This window comes from Ziziphus jujuba, chromosome 12 (genome assembly GCF_031755915.1).
Source record: "Ziziphus jujuba cultivar Dongzao chromosome 12, ASM3175591v1".
NCBI classification, from domain to species: domain Eukaryota; kingdom Viridiplantae; phylum Streptophyta; class Magnoliopsida; order Rosales; family Rhamnaceae; genus Ziziphus; species Ziziphus jujuba.
Genome location: NC_083390.1, coordinates 6,246,289 through 6,260,046, shown reverse-complemented (window position 1 = coordinate 6,260,046; position 13,758 = coordinate 6,246,289). Strand labels below are relative to the sequence as shown.

The following is a 13,758-nucleotide window of genomic DNA, read 5'->3' as shown; positions in this document are numbered from 1 at the left end:
GTTCGGAACATATACAAGTTGGCTTGAATCATATTGGTTCATACAAGACAATTTTATTAGGACAAATCCATTAAGATCACACCTAGAATGGAATAAAGTTACATTGTAGTTATCATCCAGCAATATTGTTGAAGGGTAGCTGGTGGTCACATGTACCTATCCATATATATATATATATATATATATATAGAAGCAGTGACACGTACATCTTGTGTTGATTGCATGAAGTAGTGGTTCAACTTAGTTATGTTTAGTTTAGCTTCTATTTCTGCTTTTCTAAAAGAGCTTTTTGAAAATCTATTCTTTTTTTTTTTATATATTTTTTTTTTGTTTTTTATTTTTTATCTTTATTAAAAGCTTTTATGATGAAGGCTCGAAGTATCTACAAAAAATTACCAAATATTTATAAAAATAGTATTAAGCCCTAAAAACTAGAAATAGCTTCTTAGAAGCTATATATGAGAACACTAGTATTTATGGACCCATCCTCATCCTTACTAGGAGAAGTCCTAATGTAATTTATTCTTTGTTGTAAGAATCTGGAACAAAATGCAATCCAAGTTTGAAATATAAATCATAAATTTTGTTTCAATTTCATATACAATAATTTATATAAACAGAGTGTCTCAAAATGCTACCATGATAGTATCCTAAAATCTTCAATGTGATTTGCTATTTTGCAAGATTTTTGAAATTGTTGGTATGGAAAACAGTATTATAGGATATTAATGATAATTGATTTTCAATATCAACAATATTTATATTCGTGTATATTATCTAGAAAGTTGAGAACTATTTATGGTTTTCTTCTTTTTTGAGTAATATCAATTAATAGTATAATTGTATATTTTGAACTAGGGTTTTGTTTTTAATGAATTTTTAGAATGCAATTTTTTCTTTTTGCTTTTTCTGATTTTGTTTTCTAAAAGGTTCTAGAGTTGATGGTAAAATAGAAAATGGAATATGAGGGAAAAGTAAACTTTGATTCTGGTTGAAATGGTGAATATAATTAAATTACTTTTGAATTTATGATAAGGATATTTTTACTTTAATTATTTGATTGGAAAAAGGAATATCAGATTGTAATGTTCTTAACAGTTAATTGTTTTTAAAACAAATTGATTAATTCACCCAAAAAAATATTAATTAAAAATATTTTTTTTTTTAATAAATGATTTATGAAAGGCTTTATTCTTAGTAGTCTTCCATTTCCGTAGCCATATTCCCATTACCATTAAAGAAATAGTTTTCTCCAAAATTGTTTTTCTAAAACGAAAAATATGGGGGGAAAAAAAAAAAAGAGCGTCTGTAATACCAAAATTAGCAGGATCTCTTCCACATGATAATATGCTAATTTTGATTGTTTCTAAGGTCTAAATTATCTTAAAAAAGGATATATTTGGAAAATTAAAACTATGTATTTTATTTTAGAAAGGAAAAGGACAAATTTTTATTAAAAAAGAGAAAAGGAAAAGGATGAATTTTTTTGTTTGGTCAAAAATGAAATTGACAGATTGAGAAATGCAGGAAAATCGAACCGTTGTAATTTTTTGAAATCTTCCGGTTTAATCACCATTGATCTAACAAGGAAATTAATCTTTGAGAGTTTCAAACTTTATAATTCAAATTCTGTCCAATATTTAAGAGCTTTATCACGATCCACGCAAGTCTTTTTTAATTATAGAGCTTTTATTTTTTATTTTTTATTTTTGCTTTTCATTATATCCGCTTGTCTAACTTTCAATTAAGCATGTATTGATATTTTTCTTTGACGAATAATCAAGTCATAACTTATATATTATAAAAAATTCTTCATGATGAATAAAAAATATAAATAAAAAATAAAGAATAACAAGAATATCATCAAATCTTTTTATTCTTTTTATTTTTGTTCTTACTTCATAGTCTATTGCTTTGGTCCCAAGTAGATTAAAAGTTGTATTCTTGAAGACTCTTACGTATATTTGTATTATTGGATGGTACATAACAAATAAAGAATAAATATTACTCTTATTTGTACATATATTTAATAGTTTAGACTTTCTTTGGAAAAAAAAAATGAGACTTTCTTTATATAATCAATTAAATATACTTTGATATTTCATCTGGTCTCACCTATATTTAGAGCATCTTCGTTATTGTAATGAGGCTTTTTTTTCTGGCAATTGTGTTACATGTAGTGATAAAAATATCGGTATTGATGGAAATATCGAAGGTATAATTTTATGAAAATATCGATAGAAATGTTGATAAAATTATAGAAACTATAAATATTTAATTTAAAATATAAATTTTTATATATGAGATAATTAATATAGTAAAATAATATAAAAATACAATAATTAGAATAAAATGATAATAAAATAGTTCATAAATATTAAAAATTATTGCAAGTGAAGAAAATATAATGTTTGTTAGCACCAAAATATAGAAAATTTAATAGATAATACTAAGATTCATGAAATTCTCAAATATAATTCATAATATATTATCAATACTAAAATAAACTTTTTGGTGCTTCAAATTGATGATCATAACTCGATGTTTGCAAGTATAACAATAGATATTCCAACTCATCATATTAAAGAAATTTTCCATGTAATTGTGGATATGCCAAGTATATCTCTATCTATCAATTCCAACCAACTGTCCAAGTCGAGGGTAATGTGGATTTATCTAAGGAGGAGTATAACATTCATTTTGAGATATGGGATGATTAAAGATATCAATATCGTAATCATTGTGAGGATTATGTGATCTCATTTGACCAATTGGATACACAATTGGAATCTCAGAATTTTCATATTGAAAACTAACTAATGTACTTAAACTCATTACATCGAAAAAGTTAGAAAGGTAATCTTCATTAAGCTGATTTATCATGGAAATTTCATAGTGCCTTCTTGAACCAGTGCCTGCTGTTGGAGCCTTATGATCAAAATCCTGTTTTGCATGTGTTTATTGATCTTCACCAGTAAATGGGTTTAATAGTTGTTCGCTTGGTTCTCGATAATATGTCTCACCTCCACCTCCACCTATATTATATCTTCCTCTTCCATCGCCACCATAACTATTACCTCAATAATTATCATTATCATTATCATCAAGATCAACGACATCATCATCATCATCATCTTCATCCTCATACTCATTTGGTTGAGCATAACCATCATTAAATGTTTCTAAATTAGGACTAAATCGCCTAGTTGAAGGCCTTGTCACTACTTCAAATGAATTATTACTTCCACTATCATTGCTCATAACTTCTTCAAAAATAACATTGTCAATATTTATCTTTAATTGTGAAGCATGCATTGCGACTCGAGGATCTGGATTGCCTTCATCATCATTTAAGTGTGAATTCTTAACCCATTGGAGAATAAGATTATCTTCATCTTCATCAGGGTCAACTCCAATTTCAAGAAGATCCAAATAATTTGAACTTAATTACGGTTGATTTATTAATTCCATATCACGAATCGGGATTTCCATCTAAAGAGATGAGAAAGAGCGGGCCGAGATTTCCATCGAGGATTTCAATGACGACCGGCATCTCCATTTTGTTTCCACATTTATCCACCGGAAACCCAAAAATTTCATCGATTTCAGATAATATTGGTGACATTTTTCAACAATGGTGACATTTCTTGGGCACCTTTTATAGAAATCTCTTCTCTCCCCTGTCAGTGTCATCGGTAGCCGAAACACAATACTATCGCCGCCAGGTTGAGGGTTTCGTCGATTTTTTTCTTCCATGGTTACACGTTTTAAAAATTTCAAAAACTAAATATTTTTTAAAAAGTCAATTCTGTAAAATAAATAAATAAATAAACCAATAAATATTTAGTTAATTAATAATCACAAATAATTAATCTTTTTACACATTTTTCCAAAAATTTTATAATTATCTATATATTATACTATTTAGATTTAAAATAGTATCAATTTTTACTCCACATATAAAATAATTTACATTGACCATTGAAGATTGAACATGGTCTGTATATAATTGAATATTAAATTATCAAATATCAACTGAAGTTATGCTCACCAAATATAGCTGCCTCAGTAACAAGTTAACAACCATCTAACCTAACAACCATCTAAACTAACAAAGCAAGGCAGTTTAGGTGAACCTTCTGTAAAACAACAACATAATTTTAATAGAAAAAATAACAAAGCAAACAAATTTAAGTTATGAAATTAGTTTCCAAAATAGATGAGATTTAGTAACGAAAAAAAAAAAAAAAAAAAAAGATTCAGTGAATCTTACTGGATGACGTGGCAAAAACAAAATGGGACAGTGAGCAGTAGTGAATGGTATGGACTGGACTCCAAAATTAGAAGGCCCAATGGGCCAAAACCCAGACCCGCATAGGCTGCGCGGTAACCCGAAATTCAAGAATAGCAAAACCATTGAAAGACAGTTGGGATTCTAACAAACCCAAAAACGAATCGTGCGTCAAAGTTATTACAGAATCAGACCTTGTAGGAGGTGGTCGTGATCTGTAATTTTTTTATTCTTCCTTTTCTTACGCGTTTCATGCAAATCCAGCCAATTTCTGCTCCAATCCTTTTTTTTTTTTTTTGCTATGCAAACGAAGCATTTTGTTTAATTCTTCTTATCATTTTCGGTTAAAAAAAAAAAAAAAAAACTGTGTGAGAGAGAGAGAGAGAGGGAGAGAGAAGGCACTGATTTGAACAAACTATGGGCATGAAGATTTTGAAGAGAAAATAATTTGAAAAAGAAAAAAAGAAGAAAGAAAAAAAGTGACAAAGAAATTGAAAAGGTAGAGCAAGAGAGAGAGAGAGAGAGAGAGAGAGAGGAGGAGAGGGGAAGGGGAAGGAGAGAGAATGTCGGATTCAGATGATGAAAATTTGATTCCTCCATCCCAACAACAAGATTCTTCTGATTCCGAGACCACACCGCCTTCTTCTGAAGATTCTTCTGGTTCTCCTCCTCCGCCTGAGGACACTGCAGATCAATCTTCATTATCTTCTTCTTCTCCTCCACCTGATTCTTCTTCTTCTTCGCCTGCTCCACCCGACAACGAGTCGTCCTCTTCTTCTTCGCCACCTCCACCTGTAGATGAAAATGCCTCCTCCTCTCCGCCACCTCCATCGAAGTCGGGCTCTCCATCGAAGTTAGCCTCTCCACCTCCATCAGCAGGCTCACCACCACCACCACCACCACCTGAAACTACCACTTCTTCACCACCACCACCACCAATTCTATCTCCACCACTTACGTCTCCACCGCCCAAATCATCATCATCATCATCAGCTTCTCCTCCTCCACCTTCTCCTACGCCATCCACCACACCGCCGCCATCATCAACTTCTCCTCCTCCTCCAATATTAACAACAACGTCCGTTAATCCTGAGAATCCTCCGCCGCCATTTCAGCCTCCGCCTCCGCCTCTAGACCCCACAGCCCCACCAACCACCCCTGTTTCTCCTCCGGCAGTTCCTGCGGCAACACCTCCGGCCACCGTCACACCCTCTCCGCCTATCGAGCTCTCCCCTCCAAGCTCGGGTGCCGCTGCTGCTGCTACTCGTTCTCCTCCTCCATCCAATCACACACCAACAAGCTCCTCCAATCCAACCAACTCCCTTTCCAAAACAGATTCATCATCAAAATCATCATCAGGTTCAGGTGGTTCGAGTTCCAACACCGGTGCTATCGTTGGTGGAACTGTAGCTGGAATCGTCGTCATTGCCTTGATAGCCGCCATTTTCTTGACCACCAGAAGGAAGAAAAGAAAAGGAAATAAGGAAGTCTATACGACAGGCCATTATGCTCCACCCGGTAACTTTTCAATGGAATCAGGTATTTAAGAGTAACGACCACAAAAAAAAGAAAAAAAAAGAAAAAAAGAAATTCTTTTATCCAGAGATTTAAATTTCTTTTTTTTAATTATTATCCAGAATTGTCTGGAACAACGTCACAACAGTGTTACTTTTTGTATAAACTGCCACATCAATTTTGTATGAGAATGACAACAAAAATTCTCTTTTATGTAGAAATTTTTTACATCCAGATTTGTCCAGGACAACGTCTCACAATAGTCGTGCATCACTGCAGAACTGATGTAACGTTGTTCCCAATAATTCCAGACAAAAATGTTAATAAGTAAATTAGCCTAATAATATATATATATATATATACACATGTATGCATGTAGACATAATCTTGAAGAAAAAGAGAAAGAAAAGGTTGGTACATTTGATGATTTTGATAAATCATGTTTTTTTATTTTTTTTATTTTTTTTGGTTTGGGGTAGATAATCATGGATATTATAGTGGACAGCATCCGCAGCAGCAGCAGCAGCAACAATTCAGTTACGCTTATTCTGGTCCGGCAGATCAAACCCATTTTGCATCACAAGTGCTTCCACCGCCGGCACATTCTTCAATTGGAATCGGCTATGGAAGTCAGAGAGGGAATGGTTACTACCACGGTGGAGGTGGACATGAGTCAGATGTCATAAGTGGTACTTGTTCCCATTTCACCTATGAAGAGTTGATGGAGATAACACATGGATTCGATAGGAAAAACATCATCGGCGAAGGCGGATTTGGAAGTGTCTATAAAGGTTGGCTACCAGATGGGAAAGTGGTTGCTGTGAAGCAGCTCAAGGCTGGTAGTGGACAGGGTGAGAGGGAATTCAGGGCTGAAGTGGAGATTATAAGCAGAGTACATCATAGACATTTGGTCTCTTTGGTTGGATATTGTATCTCTGACCAACAGAGATTGCTAATCTATGAATTTCTTCCCAATAAAACTTTAGAGCATCATCTGCATAGTAAGCTCAAATAATGTACCGTTTATTTTTTATTATCTGATTATCATGTTTGACAGCTTAATCTGTTCAGTTTTTTGTGCTCTTTTCAGACGATCGATTGCCAGTTTTGGAATGGACAAAAAGGTTAAAGATTGCTTTAGGGTCTGCAAAGGGTTTGGCATATTTACATGAGGACTGTATGTATTTGCTTCCTGCATATTCTCATCACTTTGCACTTCTGCCCTATAATCAAATTAGTGAATTTTTTTTTCTTTCTTTTTTTTTTTTTTTAATTTTTTAACTCCCATCTTGCAATTTTTGTTATCTGTTAAGGAAATTTTCTTTACCTAATGTTGTTTCATGACCATATTTTACTAGGCCATCCAAAAATTATTCACAGAGACATTAAAACGTCAAACATTCTGTTGGATGATGCTTTTGAGGCTCAGGCATGTATATACATACCTGCTTCTTTGTTCAGTTTCTTTCTTCAGATGCTGCTGAAGAATGTTGTTTGGTTTTATTTATTTATTTATTTTTAACTGTGAAGTCCTCGATTTTATTAATTTAAAGAATTTCTTCAAGTGCAGGTCTCAGATTTTGGACTTGCCAAACTATCAAACGACACTAATACTCATGTATCAACACGAGTTATGGGGACATTTGGGTATGTTTATTACTTTCTAGAAATTGTGAAATTGAACATAAGAAGTTAGTATCTTGTGCTAAAAGCATAGAATGGATAATCAATTACATAACACTCCTGCTTGTAATGATGCCATTTAGGAAGCTTGGGTTAAAAGTCAATTGATAATTCAAATTTGGGGTTTGCAGGTACATGGCACCAGAGTATGCAACAAGTGGAAAACTAACAGACAGATCAGATGTATTCTCATTTGGAGTAGTGCTACTAGAGCTTATAACTGGGCGCAAACCAGTCGACCCTACTCAGCCGTTGGGGGATGAAAGTTTGGTTGAATGGGTGTGGAAAACGTTATCCTCTGTTATTTTTTGTAGTTAATTTGTCTATTCCAAATGTCTCCTCAGCAAATCTTAAGCAGCATTGCCATGCACTTGAATTTTGAGCCTCAATCCCACTGTTTTATTCTTTGTTTAAACAGTAATGGGGGGTTTTAGTTGTAGAATTTGTATCTTTGCTTTGAATTTTCTTTTGCCATTGAGCATTTTGTTGCCAAAATTTTGCCAGGCTCGTCCACACCTTCTTCATGCACTTGAAACTGGTGATCTGAGTGAATTAGTGGATCCACGGTTGGGAAAGCAATATGTGCAGAGTGAAATGTTCAGGATGGTTGAGGCTGCTGCTGCATGTGTTCGTCATTCAGCTCCCAAACGGCCTCGAATGGTTCAGGTCATACTAATAACCATCACTTGCTTTAACTTTCCTTTATTCAACCAGACTCAGATTGCTTGGAACTATCTTATTCTTGGACCTTCTTCCCTTGGAAGTCACTTTCATATTTGGAAAATCTTATAGATTTTGTCTCTCTTTTCGTGGTTTCTATGTTTTTCAGGTGGTAAGAGCATTGGATTGTGAAGGAGAAGCTTCTGATCTATCTAATGGGGTGAAATATGGGCAAAGCACAGTGTATGACTCTGGGCAGTACAGTGAAGACATTATGAGATTCAGGAGAATGGCACTGGGCAGCATAGAGAGCTTGGAATATGACATGTACAGTGGAGAATTCAACTCTACAGTAATATCTGGTCCACAAAACGAATGGAAGATTGATTCCAGTGGTGAATCAGAAACTCTATCCTTTACCGGAGGCAATGGTGAACGGAGAATCAGCAATTCCCAAAGCAATGTTGGCAGCCGCCGGCTCTAAAGATATTGTGAACCATTTGACATGTCCATACTATTGTATTTCTTTCTTCAAATTGTTTTTGCCAACATTGCACCAGAGAAAAGAACATATCTGCAAGAACTGCCTTTGCTGTGCTAAACTGAAATATTAAATTGTATAAAGATTTTTTCTTCTCTATTTTTGTGTTTCCTTCTCTCTTTTGAAATATTGATATACTCTTTACTTCCCTCTCAAATTATTAGCAGAGTTGGCGGAAGCTTGTAAAGTGCCACTTTCACTCTTAAGGTATATGTTTTTTAGACAATTATATAAACAAAATACCCTAGCGATATTAGAAGAACACAGTTTCAGTTGTTTTAACAAGTGCTATAATTCTCTTACTGATATTGTGATTGTGCAGCAACAAGAAATGCTTAGACGATATAAAAACTGTACATTGACAATTAAAATTTGACCATCTTTGGAGTTTCAGACATTAGCAGTGAAGTCTGTATAGTAATGACAAAATGAAAAATTACATTAGTAACTATCAATGTTTCGCAGCAGCAATGACTACATTTCTTCAAAACTTAAAAAGAGATATGGTGCGAGTCTTCTATGCAGGCCAATCAAGATATTTGACTGAGCAGGAGGGAGGAAAAAAAAAAAAAAAAAAAAAAAACAACCAAGAGATGCATTAAAACCGGATTGCATGCTGCCACAAATATCTATTGGATATCAAAACTCTTTCTCAGTTAAACCTTTGCTCTCCAACTTCTTCCCTTTACTGACTCTTATCAACTCTCTAATATGGTCTAACCTGTTAGCTTGATCAATGAGTCCTTCAAATTATTTGCCTGAATGTCCTTATTTGCCTACGGAACAGATACAATTAAAAAATAAGAAGATAAAGAAATGAAATTATAACGCCATAATATGGCTCTGTAATTGCAATGTCGAAAGAAACAAATTTCAATAATTTTTTCCTTTTTTAGGTGAAAGTTCCTACAATAAATCCCGACTTAATCCTTGAAATATTACCTCAACCTCAAGAATGTTTTGGACTGCACCGTTGAATGTGGTAACATTGGCATTAACTACTTGAAGCCCTAACGAATCGATAGCCTCAATCAATCGCACAAAGCCCCCTTTCTTCTCCTTGCAGAAGAGTTTAATGTAACAATCCTTTTTGCCAATCTGGTTAACCTCCACCTGCATTTACAAAATGGTTCAATCACACACGAGGGAAAAAGGTCAAACAAACAAAAACAGAACAAGTAGTTGTAATGAGAGAGCCTGCTGAAGCAGAGGTATATAAGCTAGTTGCTGGTACCTCTGTTCGAATATCTGGGCAAAATGTAGAGGAGCCAGGCAAGCAACTGCTGCACCCAATATCACTTTTTGACGGTGAAATCTTAATGTCGGCTTTGCTCTTTTGACAATCCTCTTCTTCCAGTATTCTGAGCTCTTCTAGGAGTTCCTTTTCCTTTTTCTGCAGCTCTTCTATAAACTCAACAGCATCTCCAAGAATTGAAGCTCTATCCATCTACAAAAATTCATTATATGAAAAAACTTAAATTGAATAAGACCAGTAGGAGGAAAGTAAATAACAGTTTTTTCCTCTCCAACCTTAGTTATTTTTGGGACTAAGGAACGCAGGGCGAAGAGCCCATCTTTAATCCTGTTCCTCCTGTTTCTCTCTGTAACAAGATTCTTCGAATGGTAATTTTCTCTTTCTTTCCTCTTTAGAACTTTGCCATTATGGTTCTGTGCTACAATGCCACACTCTGAAACCAAAACATTCTGTTTCTTTACCAAAATTTCATTGTACTCAGGGTTTTTGGAACCAGAAGATTTCTCAGACTGTTTGGAAGGCAAATGACAATTTGAATTAAAATTTAGATGTTCATTTGAAGGATTTGAGCTACTGGAAGATCCCTCAGTGCTAGCATAGGACCCAGGTTGGTTTAATGAAGGAAAAACTTGATTGAAAGTTAGCAAATGCAAGGAACGTGAGCACTTCTGTATATACTCTTCGGACAGTTTATCAAGTAGCTCATTACGACTCACATCAGTACAGCTGTGTGCACTCATCATTTCTCGTTCCAAAGAGAGATTATACTGATACAAAATCAACTCTAAGGTTTTCTGATCTTTTGGTATCTGGAAAAAATGAATACAAGTTTATCCACCCTGAAACAATATATATGTTGTTGATAAGTAGGAAAGAGCTAAAACAGAATCTTACATGCTTTATAGCATAGAGCTCAATAAGACCACCCATAATTGGGATGAACACTCGGGTTCCTACGGAGTCCTATAAAAATAATAGCAACTTCAAAAGTTAAACAGATTGTCCAATTGGATGAAGACACATAGATCTTAAAGCCATCAACCTGTGATAAACTAACAGTGATCATGATCATGTATTATTCTAGTACACTTGACCATCTCCTGGGATATTTCAAGTGAAAAAGTGGGTGCTAGTGTCGATCTTCCTGGTTTCTAGGAAGCTGGCTTTCTCTTTCTCAGTGGTTCTGATTGATCTCAACCAGCGGAAAGATAAAATTGGTCCAATTCAGTGGTTTTATATAAGATATATCAGTCGTTGTTCCTGTAATAAATTGATGACTGCAGCCCACTTCTCAAGTGCGCATAAAAAAATAAAAAAAATAAAAAACTAAATGAAAAAAACCACCTCCTGATCACTCAGAAAATCTTGGAATACAAGAAAAAAGAGCATTACATTTTAAGGCTTTAGTGAATCCATTGTTGAAGATCAATTTTTTTATGCTTTTTTTAATCATCTTTTTTTAGGTTGGGAAATTGAATTTAGTATAAACAATATGGTTTATCAATTTCATTTAAAGTTTAACCATCGTGATATTTCCTATTTCCACGTTAAAAAGAATATATTTTGTTTGTCTCCTGTCTGTAGACCCAAAAAGAATAGAAAAAGTAATAGCACCCCCAAAAAGTAACAGGGACTACCCTATTTTATCTATTCTTTCCTCCACCTCATCAGTTTTCTCAGCAATCCAACAGGGTTTCCATTCAGAAACAGACTGAGAGAGAAAAAGAGGGAGAAAGAGATTGAATACCATATTTGAAGCATTTGAATCCATGGCATCAATTTGGCTAATCCAACTGGGTTCGGTCGATATCACCACCTCCGTATGAATCCTGGATTTCGAGGCCACAAACACCATAAAGTTCTAGCTGTTCCTAGACCCAAAATCAGACACAGAGAATGCAGAATACAGAGAGGTTGAAAGTGAGAAGAAGAGGGAAGGATCATACCCAGAGTATAGGGGCATGAAAAGGGGAAGCTGAGAAAGAGCCTCACAAGCTTTGGTCCTCACACGGTGCTTCAAGCAAGAATCTCTGCAAAGCGGAGTGAGCTCGTCAATCTCCTCTTTGACATTTGAAATCTCATATCCACCACCACAACAGCAATCCAACCATTCAATATACCTACAAAACATGGAAACCCAAAAAGACCAAGTTGGTAAAAAGAAGAAAATTAAAAATCTGGGATGTGGGTATTACTTAAAATGGTCGGAAATTCGAAATTGTACCTGGAAGGATCATCACCCAATTTCCAAACGACACAGTAATCCCATTTTTGAACTCGGACAATGGGTCTAAGCCACTCTACTGCTAGCTCCAAAGCTTTCATTGTCTTTTGTCTCCTCCTTTTGGAACAGTTTTTGTGTGTGTGTGTGTGTGTGTGTGTGTGTTTTCGTTCTTGATTGTTATTTATTACAACGACATTGACACTCTCTATTGGTCTCCTTTCATAAAGACTCATGAACAAAAATTCAAGCACATAGTAGGTACACGACAAGGCTAACCACCTTTCTTTCTTTTAAAAACTGGAAAATTACTACCAAATCTTGACAGTGAGAATCGGATACCAGTATGAGAGAGAAAGAGTGAGTGGCAGCAGGGACAGTTTTTGACTGACTCTTTCTCGCTCTGTCTCAGTCTCAGTCACAGAGCAATATGGTACAAATTAAAGCTCTTCGTGAAAGCTACTCATAACCGTATTAGAATCATCGATGTCCATTTTTTTTTTTTTGGTTAATAAAAAATGTCTTTTTTTTCTTTTTTTTTTTGGTTAAGAAATACAATGCTTGATCACCACATTTTTTTAAAGCGAAATTCTAAAAATTAATTACTCAAATCAAATATAGACATTGTAATAATAATAATACTAAGACTAATAACAACCATTCACATATAATAATAACATATATATATATATATATATATAGCAAAAACATGTTTTTGTTTTTGTGAGAAAATAGTAAAACGCGTGTTAGGTTGCGTTATGTTCACCTTCCATAACTAGTGCGGAAATTGAAATTACTTTTAACCGGAGGAAGAAAATTAAAAAGGTTTTTTTTTTCCTTAAAAAAAGAAATTTTTATCTGAAAATGGAATATGAGAGATTTTGGGTAATATATGATTTATTCACTCTATTAACTGTTTAATGAAAATTGCTGGTCGCTATGTGTCAAAAAAGAATAATTACATGGACTGTTTGGATTGCAGTGGTTGTCCAGAGGAAGATATTTCACACAGCGCTTTGAGATTTTTCTTCACACCCAAAAGCAAATAAAAAGTTTGGCAGTCTCTGGCTTTTTTTATTGGTTTGTCTGTTTTAAATGGGAAAAAGAAAAAAAGCTTAATAGAACTAAATTAGTCCATAATTTGGAAGGAAATGTAATTTTTTGTGAGCCTTAGATACAGAAAAAAAATTTGGGCTTGTACAATGTCTGTTTTTATTCAAACCAAACAAAAATAAGTTCTTTTCTTAACATTTTAGAGATGTTTTACTAGATGCTGCTATGCTGCTTGTACTAGAAGAAAAAAAAGAGGAGTTTTGAGTTTTATAGGAAACCTAATATCACAGTGAGGCCACCATGCAGCCTCCTTTGAAAATTTTCCATTAAGTTTACTTGCATTCAATATATATTGTGATTTTTTTTTTTTATCTGTTTATTCGAATTCACTGCAAGTGGATCCAACTCCTTTTTTTTTTTTTTTTTCCTTGTTATATACAATTCTTCACATGTGTAATTAGAGAATTGATTTTCAGAGTTCAAATTCATATCATTAAAATAGAAAAACCCAAAAAAAAAAAAAACTAAAAAAACATTTG

At 34.1% G+C, this 13,758-nt stretch overlaps 2 protein-coding genes across 2 annotated transcripts; one reads left to right on the top strand and one right to left on the bottom strand.

The window, feature by feature from the left end:
• The first annotated feature begins 4,443 nt into the window (after nt 1-4,443).
• On the top strand, nt 4,444-8,787 carry LOC107428660 (proline-rich receptor-like protein kinase PERK13). The gene is made up of 8 exons (XM_048466841.2): nt 4,444-5,830; nt 6,286-6,807; nt 6,897-6,983; nt 7,165-7,235; nt 7,377-7,453; nt 7,621-7,768; nt 7,994-8,155; nt 8,319-8,787. The coding sequence occupies exons 1-8, from the start codon at nt 4,855-4,857 to the stop codon at nt 8,631-8,633; spliced, it is 2,358 nt and encodes a 785-aa protein (XP_048322798.2). The 5' UTR covers nt 4,444-4,854; the 3' UTR covers nt 8,634-8,787.
• Nucleotides 8,788-9,094: 307 nt separating this feature from the next.
• On the bottom strand, nt 9,095-12,570 carry LOC107428684 (transcription factor bHLH90). The gene is made up of 8 exons (XM_016039252.4): nt 12,170-12,570; nt 11,892-12,065; nt 11,693-11,774; nt 10,840-10,908; nt 10,221-10,754; nt 9,925-10,137; nt 9,633-9,803; nt 9,095-9,466 (listed from the first exon to the last, which is right to left on the bottom strand). Exons 1-8 carry the CDS (start codon nt 12,400-12,402, stop codon nt 9,407-9,409), a joined length of 1,536 nt encoding a protein of 511 aa, XP_015894738.3. The 5' UTR covers nt 12,403-12,570; the 3' UTR covers nt 9,095-9,406.
• Nucleotides 12,571-13,758: the final 1,188 nt, after the last annotated feature.

Coding starts and splice junctions, on each gene's coding strand:
- LOC107428684 (XM_016039252.4), bottom strand. CDS start 12,402: ATGAGTCTTTATGAAAGGAGACCAATAGAGAGTGTCAATGTCGTTGTA. Junction 12,066..12,169: donor TTGGGTGATGATCCTTCCAG/GTACAATTTCGA, acceptor CATGTTTTGTAG/GTATATTGAATGGTTGGATT. Junction 10,138..10,220: donor TAGTCCCAAAAATAACTAAG/GTTGGAGAGGAA, acceptor GAATTTTTGTAG/ATGGATAGAGCTTCAATTCT.
- LOC107428660 (XM_048466841.2), top strand. CDS start 4,855: ATGTCGGATTCAGATGATGAAAATTTGATTCCTCCATCCCAACAACAA. Junction 6,808..6,896: donor TTTAGAGCATCATCTGCATA/GTAAGCTCAAAT, acceptor TGCTCTTTTCAG/ACGATCGATTGCCAGTTTTG. Junction 6,984..7,164: donor GGCATATTTACATGAGGACT/GTATGTATTTGC, acceptor ATATTTTACTAG/GCCATCCAAAAATTATTCAC.